A 17,087-nucleotide genomic window follows, 5' to 3' on the forward strand; every position below is an offset into this window, starting at 1 on the left:
TCGGCAGTTTTTGTGGGCAAGGAAGCGTCGAGATACATCGATTTTCCTGTTCTGCAGTGTTTGAGTAATTTTTAATAGAAGTCTAGTTTATAGATTTGTGATTATAAGTGTGATAATCAATGCACTTTTTAATGATATGTTTTTATTTAGTGCATTTTAAAAACGTGTTCAAAAACATTTTTTTAAATAAAGTTCAGTCGCGCAAACATAAAATTACTCGTGATAAGTAGTAGGTGGTGTTGTCTGTACTTCTAGTGGCACTACCAGAAGTAGTAAATTTTCTTGACAAATAATTATTAAAAACTAAAAGATAAAACATCTCCTTACAACAAGTTTCAATTTCGTGTCCTTTTTCGTTTGGCTTGTTAGTAGATGGCTGTGATCTTTTAAACTCATTTCATTCACTTATTTATATAACGTTTGGTAAGTAAACCTGTTTCCATTATATTTGGAATAAATGTTATACGCACCTACACGCGTTCAGTTTCTTTGTACTAGCTCACCAAGATGTGCAAAATTTGAACAGTTTATTGTTTAATCAGTGTCGCAGTTATTGGCGGTACTGTGGTATCTGTAAATGATTGATCGAGTAGTTAGTATCTTTTTAGTCATATGTTTAGTTATGCCTTGTTAGCAAATTTATTTGTTGCTCTATGGTACGAGCAACCTGTTGATTGATTTATCAGTTGTATTTTGAAAGTCATTAATGGTTAGTCCTGTGTTTTATGACATTTACTATTAACAAAACCAATATATATACCTTTGGTGACCGGAAAAAAAATTATAGGTTGTCTAAAAAGAACTTTCGACAGACAATTCATTGTTCTGTTGCACTTCAACAATTTTTAATGCAGGAAAATATTTTTATAATGATTATATAATTAAACCTTATTTTACGTATTCATCTGTAGTTAAATTGTACGCGATTTCGAGTTGATATTTGTTGCAATAAATTAATACTTGTAATGTTTGCTAACAACTTGTATCTGGACATTTATACTACTTTTCAATTTTTAGCTCACTAGTTGGAAGCTTTTCAGTATTTTTGCAAAAGGTGGCATTGAAAATAAATCTGATCTTCTAACGTAATGCTCAAATTCTTGTGCTAGTCTACTCAACTATGAAAAACAGTCTGACTCATTCAGGAGCTGGAGTCACTTAAATTTTAAATAAGGCTGATTAAGGAATGGCAACTGGCAATTAAAGCACTAATTTTGGAGAGCCCATAGTTTAGCAGTTGTTACATAATGTCAACTGATAAGCATCGATAAATAAACTTGCAATATTGAAAAATCTTCCTGCTAGTTGCTTTAGCTGATAATTATTCATTTGATCAAGCATTACCTTCTAAAAAATTAACGTTTTAGCTATTTCCTGTTTTATTTTCCAGTAATTCCCCTTTTGTTGACTAACCCACATGAAATGAAGGGAAAATTGGTCGTTGAAAATCACATGTCCAATGTAACTGATGGCCTGGATACACCTGGCTGCACCTACTTTAACTTTTTGATACAGAAGTCATCTCCTACTCCAAGCTTATGATGGCAGAAAATTAAATTCAACTCCTGTTTCACCATGTCATTGATAACACAATCAATATCATACTTGCAAGCCTAGACTATCTCCGATGGAAAATCACAGTTCCCATAAATAGTTACAAGCGTGATGCCGGCAGTAAATTGTTTCTTGAGTAATGCTTAAGTTATATGTTGGTCTGACTGATAACACCTAAAATCTTGTGTCAGTTACTTTGATAACAGAAGAATCTTCGAATTACTCACTTGTGCCATAATTTGTTTAACAAACCATAACAAATAAATTTGCACTAATTTTGTTTAATATAATTGCTCACAATCTAGTTGTTGAGGAGTGATGATGGTTTTATAAAACCAGAGCCGCTTCCCAATAGGATGTAATGAGGCATTGTATATCTTTTTCTAAATATGACCAAAACTTTGTTTTTAACGTTTGGAGACGCAAATGAAAATTAGTTTCTTTTAATATCATAGTCAAGGTTGGTTTGACATATATCATCGACATATATTGTCGATAGATATTATATTTTTGGGTAATAAATCAATATTTGTGAAAAATATCCATTTTATTATTCCGTTTTCACCTTACAACTATTGCTAACAGTCTAAAAATGCTAAATAACACCTAAAATCATCAAGCACTTGCATACTTGCCTATTAGGCTTACCCAACACAGACAAACAAAGACATCCAGACCAAGGAGGTGACATTGGCTAGACCAATTAATTGGAGAATTAGTGTTTGAGATGAGAAGAGTTTTTTAGATCTAAATTGTATTCCTTCATCCCAGTACTATCTCCCTAACCTGATTATCTCATCTCATGTTGAACTGTTATATTTTATTGCCTCATTGGAAGACCAGCCTGCTGAAAACCCTTTGAACTTCATAATCCATGATTTTGAATTGAACAATCTGACACCCAGAAACAAAATTGTAAGCACATTAGACTGACTCACTGAGATGACAGTAACTCATCTCATCATTTTCTGTAAAAGTCTTTCAATGAATAACTTCAAAATATTCTGGCTCAGCATAAAATCTATAAATATGATGATATAACTCTGACGGCTAGTGTTGAGTGTGTGTTTTCATCATGCGGACTGGTTCACAGCAAGTTGAGAAATCGTCGGTGTGGTGAAGGCTGGCAAGCTGGTTTTTTTTACAAATACCCAAACTAGACAAGAGTAGGATATTAGAACATGGTTGGACTATCATAGTGTGCATTTACTATTTGCACTATTTTGTTTGCACATTACAATGCATTCATGTCATGATTTCCAATTCAATGTTTGACAAGCATTTTCATATTTATAAATACTATTATTATACTATTACAATAAATCAAGTGTTTAGTATTAAACATTGCTGACTGATCCCATACAACATATAAAATACATCAATCACAATGTAAACATCATACAGGTTCAACCTAGCTTCAAATTTGTTTCAAAAATGTCATTTGTTTCAAAAATATCATAAATATCAAAAATATCAACAAATGTCATGATATATACCAGTGATATATTTCTTAAAATATCAATATTTTTGCCAACGCTGATCACAGTGAATGAGTTGAAAATGCGAGTAACTGAAAAGCATATTATTTACAACTGCAAGATTCAGTTTGAAAGATCTGATCTATTGGTAGCTGGAACACTTGAGTCATTTTGAATTTGATCTAATGAACATGACGAACCATGTCTAAAGCAGGCTAAACCAAATTCATTGTTTTTAGTCAATTCTATAAATGTAACATTTTCAGTTTAAATTGTTGAAGATTATAGAACTATTGGTAATGTATTTTTGGCGGTCTGAATGAGACTAAAATAATCACCCCCCATGTGGAGCCCTTGTTGGTTGCCATCGGAAGCTATTGCCTGTGTTTTGATGGGCAGCTTTCGTTTGTATTTTCTTTGGTTCATTGCAAGTTAGCTGTGTTCAAACCGCTAGTTATCCAATAATCTATTTGAGCAAATTATTAGTTTTGATTAACAGCAACCGTTTTGCACTTCTCTTGTGTTTGCTATGACTGTGTTTGTACACAATGAATTTTACTCAAGTTCCATGGTTTTTCTCATGTAATTTTATTGCCAAGTTTAGCTTGCCTAAGATCATATACATTTAACCCGTGAAGTTTCACTTTACTTCCAGTACCTGTTGCTCCCAGGATTTATTTATGTTAAATGTTTGACAGATAAAAGGCCATGGCAGCAAGGAGTGGCACCGCCCAAAGGCCAAACGGATCTAGCCAAGGAAAAATATGTCAATTTAAGCTGGTATTGTTAGGAGAGTCAGCTGTTGGCAAATCAAGTTTAGTCCTTCGATTCGTCAAAGGACAGTTTCATGAGTATCAAGAAAGCACTATCGGTGGTATGCAAAATAGTTGTTTGTGTTCTCACTGAGTATTGTAGATAAAATTGTTTCTCCTAAAGTAGAAGCATTTCGTGATTGAATTTCTGCTGACAGAATGCCCATGCGAGCCAACAGTTTCAAGTATACAATATATCTTGCAGCCTTAGTTCATTAAAAGTTACAATATATCTTGCAGCCTTAGTTCATTAAAAGTTACAATATGTCTTGCAGCCTTAGTTCATTAAAAGTGAGATCTCAATGTTTCACAGATTTGCTTGCTTCCGCGTGCAATGGCAGCGAAACTTGTGGGGATTTTAGAACAGCGGTAATAAAACTTAAGGAGACATCTAACCAAGCCAGCTCCACTGCTGATTCTTTATACTTCTGTAACACACTTATTCAGTCTTCTAGAATGAAATGCTTATCTTATCTTAAAAGCGAAGAAAAGATATGATTCTTAAAAGATCAGATCAATGATAAGATTCTTAAGATAATCTTATCAAAAATCTTAGAGAGCCAAAACTGTTGGCTTAGACTTCTCATTAGCCGTATCTGTTGTTTTTAATCTATAACAATTATTATATATATGTGATCTTGGTTTTCTTTCAATGGAAGCTAATTTGAAGACACTGATTCCTTTTCTAAAATGATATCTATTTCCCCTGACACCCTTGTAAACGCGGTTATTTTTAGTCTCAATGTGCCTCGTATTATATTTCATTCATACTTAGCATTCTATCTCAATGAGCTCTTATTATTTGGCATACGCGTTAGTTTCCTTTTTCTATCGGGACAAAAGGACAGGTTTTATATTCATTAGAGCTTCATTTACTCTAGTGCTTGAATTGAGTTTCTAAAACAATAAAAACCATTATCTCCGCTCTTGAGTCCATTCAACTGACTTAATTTGTATATTTAAAAGCATTATAACTGATTTAGAGGTCATGGCTCTCTCTAATACAACACTGTAAAATTAATTAGGCAAAACACATGTATCTTTTCTGAATTCGTTCAATAGTAATGTTGATAATAGTAATGTTAATAATAGTAATGTTGATAATAGTAATGTTGATAATAGTAATGTTAATAATAGTAATGTTGATAATAGTAATGTTGATAATAGTAATGTTAATAATAGTAATGTTGATAATAGTAATGTTGATAATAGTAATGTTAATAATAGTAATGTTAATAATAGTAATGTTGATTCGTCTCTGATGATTTGTCTCATTCTTTTAGCTGCATTTCTCACACAGACCGTTTGTCTTGATGACACGACAGTAAAATTTGAGATCTGGGATACGGCTGGACAGGAACGGTATCACAGTCTCGCACCAATGTACTATCGAGGCGCCCAGGCTGCCATCATTGTATATGACATCACCAATCAAGTAAGTACACACACTGTCAACTCGATGTTGTATCGTCAATTTTTTTCTATCGACCAATAAGAATTTTTCCTAGAGATATAAGTTTGTAGTTCTTAGGATTATTAGCCAAATGTTTGTAGGAGAGCTTATGACCCGACCAAAGGCTATTGTAAGCAAAGAAACATGCCTTTCTGACATAGCCTGTGATCTCTTTCTCAATTAGTGAAAATCTCTCTTTAATGGTATTAAGTATTAACTTGGTAACACTACTGTTTGACGTTTTATGCCGCTTCAGTTTTTCAGATTAATTACTTTCTAAGATTCCTTGCTGGCATGCGTACCCTCATCTGAAACACTTAATGGTATTCACGTATTCTAGCCACTTCCACCTTTATTTAAACGTGAAGCACATTTTGTGCCCCTTATGCTAATTGTGTATGCATTACCTTCTCCCTTACTGTGTCATGGTGTGAGCATCTGGTGTGACTGTCTCTTATAGGATACATTCGGGCGGGCAAAGAACTGGGTGAAGGAGTTGCAGCGGCAGGCTAACCCTAACATAGTCATAGCGCTGGCAGGTAACAAGGCAGACTTGGCCAACAAACGAATGGTAGAATACGAGGTTAGTTAGACCTTACTAACGGCAGATTTTTTGAATATCTTTTCTCTTATAAGCCATGCTAAAGATGTTTAGGAATAAATATTTTGTGGCAAAAGTTTTTTGTGTGACAATTTTAGCTGGCACAGCTCAACGGTTTCCAACAAAGCCATCCTGTAATTTGCACGTAGAGTGCTATTTATATTGATGTCATTTATGTTAGTAGAAATTATCTGTGAATAAGAAACATAGGGGAAGTTTTTGTACGATATTTGCATCCTATAGATTTAACTTAGGCAAAATAGAGGACTGTTGTCTAATATGGTTTTGCTGTGCTATTCTCCCGTTTGTTTGGTTAAATGAATGGTTTCTATTTAGCAGACACACCAAGCTGTGCCAAAGTTTTCCCAATTTGACACTTGAAAAATATGCAGGCAACTCACTGCTCTCCTATGAATCCTATCTGTACAAGTGTCTTTAATCTGTTTGGGACAATCAATCCTTCTGTTAATCCTTTACATAGCAGCAGTCTGAACGTCTGTACTTTTACATAGCAGCGGTCTGAACGTCTGTACCTTTGTATTTTTCTTTAGGAAGCTCAAGCATATGCTGAAGAAAATGGATTATTGTTTATGGAGACTTCAGCAAAGACAGCGATGAATGTGAACGATATATTCCTAGCTATAGGTGAGTATTTAACCATAGGCAGTAGCCGTGGAATTGTTTGGGATGATGCGAGACGTATCCTTATATTTGTTCTATAATTTGGGCTATCAAGTGAAGGTTGCTATTTTTCTTAGATTCTTGTTCTTAGCTCAACCCAACAGTTCCAGATTAACCAACTTCTCAATGTGTCAAAAAGAACAAATAATTTTTTGTAGGACTTTATTTTGTGTTGTTTTTGTGAAACATCTCTTTAAATGCTGGTTCACATTACCTGTTAGTTGTGATTATCACTTACAATGTGAGCTGTGTAATGAATCAATGTTGGCATCACTTTTCCTTTTTGCAATTACATCAGGAAAGTTTGTAGGTCATGAGTTTTACCTAGACAGTCGAACTGTAATTCCAGGTTCATATGTTTATATATTTGCTTCATATGTCTGATCTGGTTTCAATCATTCCAAAGTGTGAAGTCAAGGGAAAAACATTTCAAGAAATTTCATTAAAAGCAGTATATTATATAAAACAAGCAAAGCAGTTGAATATAAAAATTCAAGCAGCGTGTAAAAACTAAATTAATGATCCATAATGAGACCTCTGTTGTTACTGTAATCCCAGCGACGAGTGAATAAAACTGAAGATTCGGCAATGATTGGGTTTGGTGGTATAATGATAGAAATGTGTTATCTAACTAATTTCACCTTACAGTGTATGCAGTGTAAGTTAAATTCATGCGTTTTCTATTGTTTTATGTTCATTAACTTTTTATTATTTTTTTACCTGCAAATGGGTGAGCGGTTCAGACGAATTTGGGACATCGTATGTTGGAAACTATTTTGTATGTCAGGACAAAGATTCGTGTGTTGATGTTATGATGAGTCTAGGTTTGAAGGTACTTGAACAGTCTCTGTTGTCGAGTCTCATATGTGGCTGTATTGACTAGGACTGTTTTTACAGCTGGATATTTTGCCTCGAAAACTGTGCCTACTACTTTTGCATTGATTGTGTAAGTTGTTATTGCAGTCCAAAATTATAAATGCGACAAAATATGTGGTGGTATGGTAAAAAGGTGGTAATATAAGGCCAAAAGGCGGTATGATGACCTTGACTTACGCGAATGTTGAACTAACTTGTTATAGGTCGAACCTCCAAAGCGTGTGAATATAACCTCTCATAAGCATTATTAGTAACATAATTTGCGCAGGATTTGAATGAAGCCTGTCTTGACAAACTGTTGTTTTTGCGGAGTTGTCCCCTGTCGAACGGAACGAGCAAAACAACAGCTTATCACAATACACACTGCACCTGATGCATCAGCTGCACTGAAAGGGAATTGTTTTCTTCCGTCTATGCGACTTGCCTGCGATATTATGTCGGTCGCTCCATTTTTAATCATAATGAAAATGGCCCAAAAATTTATGTAGAAAAAATAAGATATAAAACGTTTAATCAAAGACCAGTCTTTGCCGTTAACTTTAGTAGAACTTGAGAACAACAACAGCAACTAAACATGTTGTTATTTGTGCGCTCAGTCAGTTTTATCTGTATTTTTGTATATCAGTTTTATTTGTTCTTATTGATTTTATTTTTAATTTATTTTGTTCTCAAGTTCTACTAAAGTTTACCGCAGAGACTGGTCTCTGGTTAAACATTTTCATCTAATTTTTTCTACATAAACTTTTGGGCTAAATCCGTTATGATTACCAATAGAGCGATCGGCAACATCGCAGCTAAGCCGCATAGACGGAAGAAAACAACTCCCTTTCAGTGCAGCTGATGCACCAGATGTGGTGCGTATTGTGAAAACCCCTTGTTTTGCTCGCTCCGCTCGCCGGGGGACAACTCCGCAAAAACAACAGTTTGTCAAGACAGGCTAAATTTGAATGGTGCCCAGTGTGAATCAGGGTCTAAGGCTCTCTTTGGTGTTGTTCTTTAGTCATCAGGAATGCTGAAGCACAACAACTATCAGATCCATAGATGTGCCACCAATTAGCTAAATCTTAAACCGCACCTACCACTATTAAATGTTAGTTGCGTTAATTGTTACGGTTTTGTAGTTTGTTGAGGTCTAGCTCATTTTTTGTCACACAAACATAGCATCAATATTTTTACTATTCAACTACAAGAAATCAAGTCTTTTGGTTATGATTACAATAAAAAAATGTATATTTTTGTTGACAAAACTGTCTTATAATTATTAATATAACAATGGTGGGTACCGTACTTTTCGGTCTATAAACCGCACCCCTATATAAGCCGCATCTGCTTTATTTTCCAAAAAACAATAAAACAATACATAGGCCGCACCTTTGTATAAGCCGCAGAACTCAGGACGTTGATTTTTAACACGGCAGCAACTTTCCGGTTTAAAACGGAACTGCATAACGGCACTGTTTCGTATTAACCGACGCTTTTAACCTAGTGCCTAACGAAACAGTACTGTTAGACATTGTTTCGTGTTTTCTTTCACCGCTAAAGGCACACTAACCGGAGATTCTGGTTAATGCGCCCTAGCGATGAAAGAAGAAGCCACCGAATAGCCGCACCCTTATATAAGCCACATGGTTCAAATCTGCAGAAAAAAGTAGCGGCTAATATTCCGAAAAGTATGGTACTAATTGTCTCTTTCAAACTGGTACACCTGTTCCGGTACGGGTGTGATTACCAATGCGCTCCAACAGAAGTACAGAACTGTTTTTCTTACATATCACGATACACTGGTATGAGTGATCCATGTAACAATGGTAGAGAGGTCTTGAAGTACAAGGCAGAGATGGTTGCTCCCTGCTGACTTCAAGCAAAACTTCACACCGTAGTTGGCTGTGGTAGAGCTGGATCGGGTTATAGACTAATGAAATCATAAGCACCTAGGTTTTGACATTGTCCATTCTGCATAGGTATCAGTTAAGGTATAGATTAAGGAGTCCAAAGACTCAGGTCAATCTGTTTTTCCTACTAAAATTTTTGAAAATAGCCAACAATTCTTGACATGATCTGAAGCTTCGTTCTGCGCTCGCATAGCTCCTATAAAAGTCTGCTATATTTCACTCTGCAAACACTGCTTTGGCATCTGTATAAATTTTGGCTTACTGCAATGTTATGTCTCGGATTGGCAGTCATGCTGAAGTGCTGTACTAGACAGCTGCTGTTAGAAGCACCCATAAAGTGTGCTGTGATCTCAGTTTTCCATCATTTGCTTCCTCGCGCTTTCTCAGCTACATTAGCACCTAGCACAGCCTTATGATAATGAGTCATTCAATGACTAGGTCGCTGTTACTTTTCGCTCCAATAACATGGCCTATTTAACGCATTAGGTAAGGTAGTTTACATAGTCTGTAGCTTGTTATAGTATGAGGCAGTGCAGCAAACTTGCAGCTGTTGACTAAATGTCATACATATCACTGAATGTAATGATGTCAAGAAGTCATAGATGGAATTGGTTGTGGGTAGTTTAGTAGCCTTTTATCTGCTGAAAACATAATCAACTGGTATCGATGAAGGAGGCTTTCTGTTGCCTCAGCTTTTCCGTGTGACATTTATCAGCTGCCCTCAATTTAGCACCAACCGCTTGATACAAGACTTGTTTGTTTGTTATCTCACTGGTTCATTGATGGGCCGGTAGTAAGGTCATCGTTCCACATATGTGATAAAGGCTCAATAGATGACACACTGACATGACACGCAGTATTCAGTGATTGCGTATGTTGGTTATGAGTGTTAACATTTGATGGATGATTAAGAACGCATTTGTATAAAATGGCTCGGAGCTTCTGCCCTAAATTATTAGAAACACGCAGGTTATTTCCTTGTAATGTAATGAGAGCAGGAGTTAAGGTTCCATATGACTGGTTGTATGTCAAAACAATCGTAATCCTTCATTTCTGCCAACTAGTGATGGACTAGCTTGTTATTTGTAAGGTGAGAGTATCTGATGGGATTCTCTACTTGTAGCCAAGAAGTTACCAAAGACAGAGCCCGGTAGCCGAAACCCACAACAAGGCACAGTAACAGTGACTGAATCCCAAAGTGGCCAGAAATCTGGCTGCTGTGGGGGTAAATGAATCGACCATGAGACTGAAACTGTTTTCTACACATACATTGCAACAGGTGGCGGCACAACAGACGTCAGCTCTGAGCATACCGGCATATGCTGACTCTCCCTCAATTACTGCAAAATATTCCACCTAATTTTATATCTGATAATAAGTTCGATGTGTGTTGGTCAAGTTGTGTGCCACTACTCCTTGGATAATATTCACTACTATTTTTCTTGAGACGTTTAGCTGAATCTATGTGGCCGCCATGATTGGATCATTTTTCTATTGATGAAATGGTGGCAACCTGAGATATCCTCCGGCTGAACTGATAGTTCTCTCAGTGTACACGCATCTGTCAAGAGAGAACGCGCATACTCCAGCTATGGCAAAATTGCATGCAGAATAATGAGATATTTATGTTACTTGGTCTTGAAAAAAAGGCTATCAATTAGTACTATTGCTATATGTTATTATATAAATAATTATTCTTGTATGATCTAACAAACACCTTACATTGTGACAATATATTAATTTGTTAGAACTGTAGGATTGTTATAGCCCTTTAGCGCCTAGTATTGACTGGGTAGCATTAAGAGTGCCATATCCTCGGAGCAAGGTAACAGTAACACAAGTTAGGTTGTGGTTCCCCCTCTTAGTTGCATTGATGACTTGTAACGTGTAACTTGTTTGCTTTTGGCTTCTACCAATAGAATCCTTCACAGATCATCTTATGGTGTTAATTCTAAATTGTTAAAATTAGTCAAAATATCATTCAAATAGGTCAGATGATAAGATTGAAAAATGAAAAATTAGTAATTTTGTCAAATTATATATTTGCTATTGGTCAGTTACCTTCAATAAATAGCTTGAAATCAGTCCGGATAGATTGATAGTGATTATCACTAGTACAATCCATCATGTTTCATAGTTTTTGGAAACGTAATTTAAAACAACAGCACAGCTTTTGGAAATAACCTGTGAACTCATGTTGACTTGAGTGAGCTGTATTTCTTCCTTTCTGTTTAGCAGAGCATAACAAGATTGTTATTCTATATCTGCTGTTGCTGCCTTGACAGAAACTGTAACTATGAAGTGAAAAGAATCATTAGCAATGATTTGTTTAGATTGGCATGACAGACTAGTAAAATTACCTACGTGTTGGTTTAGTTGCCAGTGGAGGCAGTGCAGCATGACTGTGAGTGCTATTTACTGGCTGGTTTAAAACCTTGTTTATCTAAATTGACTGAAAAAACTTTGTGAGAAAACAACTCCAGCTTGGTCACCGCACTTCTCCTGTAAATATTATACAAGCATACATGTATGTGTGTGATTTCACTATACGTGGCAATGTTCTACAATTGTACAAGTATTATTTTGTTATTTGTGATCTTTTGAATCATTTTTTTCTGGGTTCAGTTTTAGCTTGCCTAAGGGATAAAAAGTAATATTTACACATTCCTATTCCATTGACAAACTTTTGTTCAGAGGAATGATGTAAAAAGCAATACCCCAATTATAGATCACCCTTGAAAGACCATATTTTTGTTTTGTAAAAGACACTTCACAAAATGGAGGCCATGCTCAACAGTAGAAGTTAGTGCAGTCACAGGTTTTGACTTTACAAGTTTCACTACCAAATAACTTTTATAAGCAAATCAACTATTATTATGCTATGCTAATGCCACTGAGCCAAACCTTAGGTATATTGAATCACAAGCTACCCCATATTTTTTTTAACTTTTCATAAAAAACGCAAGGATGTTAAAAATGGTTTCATGTCATTAACTAACGTTTTTGTACCGAAGCAGAATGATGTAAGAAATACTTGAGCTATAACACAATTATTCATCAGGTGGAACTATATATAGATGTTGATCTGGTAGAATTATGTTTATAATGATGATAGGTGGTATTACTAATGATAACGTTTAGTGGTAGAGTAACTATTGTCGTAACTGACCTTCATCCTACAGTTGCTGCTTCTGCACTGTCTTGTAAGTATCAAAAATGTGTATTGTTCATGTCGTACTTGTACTACTGGCTCTGGAATATCAGAAATATAAAATATCTGAATATTGCTTCTTGACTGCAGATTCCCATTCCCTACTGTATACCTTTGTCATGCAGTCGACATATTTGAACAAATGATATGTAGAGAATAATTTCAAAATACAGTTGACCCCCGCTTTTTCAGATTTCACTTATTCGGATTTTTGAATGTCCAAACAACGTCCAGGCTCTAGACGATTGTCTGGTGTGGCCTTGTCTGTTAAAATGACAATTTTGATTGATACGTCGCTCTCTTGACAGACAATTCAAGCGATGAATGAGTTTCCTGTCAGAGTGTTGCACTGTAATTTTCATATGGCTATTAATATTATACAGTACCCTACAACCTTATCGAGACTACTAATGTTCAAGGTTGCTTATCAGTTGCGAAGAGATGCTTGCTTACTAGAAACATACACAGTTATTAGAAAAAAGCCAAGTCCTAAAAAGGGCATCTGCATAGTTTTTGATGTCACCTTTAGTTTTACGTCTCTATTTTAAATCTGTCCCTTGATTTTAATGAAGTAATGTACATATATGAAAAAGAGAGAATGAAAAAGCGAAGGACAGAGCTGCAATGGAAAAGTCAATATGATTGTTCAAATACTTGCAACACAATAAAATTTATAATACAGATTTTTTGCTATCCAAAAGTAATTGTACTAAAACATATACATTATTGCATACATTTTCTGAAAAAGTAGCTTAGCCTATTCTAGCAATGCAGATGTCATCTAAAGACAAAAATCTTGAAAGCCTTGTCTCCTGTCTTCCTTAAAATACATTTGCACACCCACATTATACTATGTAAACTTCAACTTATGTTTTACTTGACTAGTTTGAAGACTTCATATTACTATCTACTTACTGGAATGTTGTATTAAAAATGCATTTTATTGCTGTGTATCTAATAGGCCTATTAGTAATAATAAGATTTGATAGGCCGCATATTGAAATATATATTTATTAACTTACCTGAAAAATTGAATTTTTCTTCCCTACAAATCTGTTTCACAGCGTCGCTTGTCAGATGCTTTTGTTCAAAATCTCTTTGATTTCATACAAAAACACCTGATGAGTGACACACAACACAGATTGGTATTGAAGAAAAAATGACTTTTCAGAAAGATTTTAGCATAAAATGTCACTACATTTATTAATATTATTGTAGAGTTCTTTTTTAGCTTTGAATTTTACTTCATCTTATTTATATTTAATCATAGAACTGCTTTTAAACATAAATGCAGCATTTATATATATATATACATTATATACACAGTATATATACTGTGGGCATGAGTATATGCTCCCCCACTTCAGTTTGGTTCAGCCCGCTGGGAGAAGTGCGACACTATTTGCCTTTGTGCATAGCTCATCACTTTTGTGATTTGAGCGCTCTGGTGTCAGCGCATTGACTCTCTTAATGTCTATGAGGTAACTTAGTTGTTTCATGGCAGGAAGTCAACTCTCATTGATAATGGGATTTGTGTTTCTTGCCTGAGCTCTGAGCTGCACTGATGAGGCTTCAATAGCCGAAACAGTATTGTCTGTAGCATGAGTATTGTTATGAAATTACATTTTGGCGAGTCCAATGATACTAATTTTTATAGCTTATGTTCCTAGAATTATTTTTTTTTGTATTGTGTGATTTTTCTTTTGTGATCAGATGGCTAGCTTTACTTTTAAATGAGATAGCTTTTTGTTTTGCGTTTAACTCACTCTATTTTTGATGATCATTCAGTCAATTCGGACGTGTTTTAAGAAGAGTGTGTTAGAGGTAAATAGAATTCCATCGGAATTGTTAATTTTCCTTGTCGTATTTGTAATTGTAATTGTAAATTGTATTGTATTGTATCGTTGTATTGTATGTTTTGAATCTGGGTTGATTCTACAACTTGTTGTACAACCCAGATAGTATTCATTTGTAATAAAGTAAATACTCACTAGACAAAGGACCCGTGTTTTTGATTTGGAATGATATTTATTTGAGATATATAACCAATTCCATTTCATTGGGGGCTTGTCCGGGATATTTAAATTTAGAGTTGGGATTTAAGATTCTTAACTTTGAGTTTATTTGTCTAGTGAATTTGTCAGTCTGTGTTAGCAGTAGCTAATTGCAATTATGTCAAACCATGATGACTCTGTTGAGGCTGGGTATATTGATGGAGATGACATATTTTATGACAGTAGGGAAGACACTTTCCAATCTACCACTGTAGGTTTACCTACTATACCTTCATTTATTCCACAGAGAACTATTCCTCCTACACCTAGGCCTAGATCTACCGTAGTAGTTGGGTCATCTTATCCTTCTGTCACCCCCAGAGAAACGTTATCTGCTGAGACTGTGATAGATGATGCCTATAATAGGTGCTTTCCCAGCTCAGAGCCACAGATAGGCCTAAACATTTCTCCGGTGCCCACTGCTAGGTCAAAATTAGTGAGGATAAATCAATATCCTGATTCTTTAGGGAAGAGATTGAGTAGGCCTAACCAAACTGTAAATAAGTTTGAAACGACTCCTTGTGTTTCCGACGCCTACGCAAGTACAGGGCTGCCTGTGTTACATAAACCCAGTGCTGCTGAGTCGGCTCCAAAGCCGTTGCATTCTTCAACCTCAGCTCAAATTAATAGTAATACCGAAGATATGTTGCGGACTTTGGTCAACGAGTTCACCCACGCTATAGAGGAAAGGTCAACTTCAAATGTAGTCAAATCAACATTGAAAACCCCTCGCTTTGATGGTACAGGAGATGTACATCTGTTTATACAACAGTATAATGATGTATGCGCATTGAGTGGTTGGGAGGAAAGGGTGGCTTTAGCACAGCTGAGAGGTGCTCTCGATAAAGGAGCAAAAGAAGCCGGCAGAGCTGATAGTGTTAAAGAGGTGTTTCGACGGTTGTTATACATGTTTGGTCTTTTACCAGAGGAAGCACGTGAGAAACTTCATCAAACCCGACGTGAGCCTGGTGAAAGCTATATGAACTTGGGAAACCGGGTAGGAAGACTGGCTCGTCTTAGTTATGGGGGTCTTGGTTCAGAGGTGGAAAGTACTCTTGCTGTGGAAGCGTTTGATCGAGCGCTAGACGACCCAGCATTAAGGCAATATATATCCCTAGCCAAAGTCAATACATTGGATGAAGCTGTTAAAGCTGCAGAGCGCTATGTAATGCTTGCACAAGTACCTCCTAAACCTGCTCCACGACTGGAGCGAAGTGCTAGAGTGGCTGTAGTGGACTCCACACCTGACGAAACTTCAAGATTCAAAGCCGGTTGCCCGAAACCCGACAAATTTGAAACACTGTTAGCTTCATTCTCCCAGAAGTTGGATGCACAGACTAAGCAAATTGAGGAACAGTCACGTCGTCTTGCTCTCTACGAGCAAGGTAACCGACGTCAGACTGACAATTTGTTGAGGCCTAATTCTTCTTCAAATCGTGTTAATGCAGAAAAGAATAGTCGGGCCTGTTACCAGTGTGGCAGTACATCGCATTTTAAGCGAGAGTGTCCACAATTAACCAGTGCTAAATCTAAAAATTCTAGCAATTCGGAAAACTAAGTAGGTCTGCACAGAACACTGCGGAGGCTGGTGGTAGACCGGAATCATATTTCCGCATAAACAGTGGTGGGGAGGAAACAGTAGTTAACATTGATAGCCGAGACGTGGTAAAAGAGCCAGTTGAGGTGCCTGATCACCTACTCACCAACAGGTTACCTGCGTCAACGTACGGTTCTTCAGTTACGACTACTTCGAACCAAACCACTGCTTGCACAATATCGGAAAACTTTTCCGTGAACATGGCATCATGCACACCTGCGTTATATTTGCCTGGAAGAGTTGGGCGTATAGCAGTTCGCTATCTATTGGATAGCGGATGTACCCTCAACATTCTCTCCAAAAGAATATTTAATAAACTTCCTCAGGTTACTAAGAAGAGTATGAAGCCTTTTCATTGCAATACTGGAACCTTGGCAGATGGGTCAGGGTTGCCAATTGAGGGTCAGGTAGAGTTGGATAGTAGACTTAGATCAGAAATGATCAATGTGTCTTGGGTAGTAGCCAACATTGAACCTGACGCCATTTTAGGTATGCCTTTTCTGCTAGGTAATAATTGTCAACTTTTCTGTAGTAATTTCACATTAGTAATGAATGGTAAAACTCTACGATGTTCTGACCGCCATGGAGTGGACTACACTAGCTCTGTGCAGGTAGTGTCTGACGTAGATGTTCCTCCGCAATCTGAAAAACTGTTGGATTGCCAATTATCAAGAGTTATCAATTCTTCTGTTGGAATGGTAGAAATGAGTAGAGCGACAGTTTCCAGAGGTTTAGCTTTGGCTTCTTGTGTTGTAGCATGCACCAAGGGAGATAGGTTTGTGGTCAGATGTTTGAATCCACAAAATAAGACGGTATTCATTCCGTCTGGGTCAATTATTGGTCAATGTTTTAGTGTGGAAAGTGACCAGCTTGTCGAA

At 36.4% G+C, this 17,087-nt stretch overlaps 1 protein-coding gene across 1 annotated transcript; it reads left to right on the forward strand.

Moving 5' to 3' along the window:
• Positions 1-215: 215 nt before the first annotated feature.
• LOC137391216 (ras-related protein Rab-5B-like) lies at positions 216-11,102 on the forward strand. The gene is made up of 6 exons (XM_068077621.1): positions 216-423; positions 3,731-3,906; positions 5,128-5,279; positions 5,758-5,880; positions 6,450-6,543; positions 10,471-11,102. Exons 2-6 carry the CDS (start codon positions 3,741-3,743, stop codon positions 10,578-10,580), a joined length of 645 nt encoding a protein of 214 aa, XP_067933722.1. The 5' UTR covers positions 216-423; positions 3,731-3,740; the 3' UTR covers positions 10,581-11,102.
• Positions 11,103-17,087: the final 5,985 nt, after the last annotated feature.

Source organism: Watersipora subatra, chromosome 3 (assembly GCF_963576615.1).
Source record: "Watersipora subatra chromosome 3, tzWatSuba1.1, whole genome shotgun sequence".
In the NCBI taxonomy this organism is placed as follows: domain Eukaryota; kingdom Metazoa; phylum Bryozoa; class Gymnolaemata; order Cheilostomatida; family Watersiporidae; genus Watersipora; species Watersipora subatra.

What these genes read in the sequence shown, in the direction of transcription:
- LOC137391216 (XM_068077621.1), top strand. Translation starts at nt 3,741, where the DNA reads ATGGCAGCAAGGAGTGGCACCGCCCAAAGGCCAAACGGATCTAGCCAA. An exon ending in TATATGACATCACCAATCAA is followed by an intron (nt 5,280 to 5,757) that starts GTAAGTACACAC and finishes TGTCTCTTATAG; the next exon opens with GATACATTCGGGCGGGCAAA. An exon ending in AACGAATGGTAGAATACGAG is followed by an intron (nt 5,881 to 6,449) that starts GTTAGTTAGACC and finishes ATTTTTCTTTAG; the next exon opens with GAAGCTCAAGCATATGCTGA.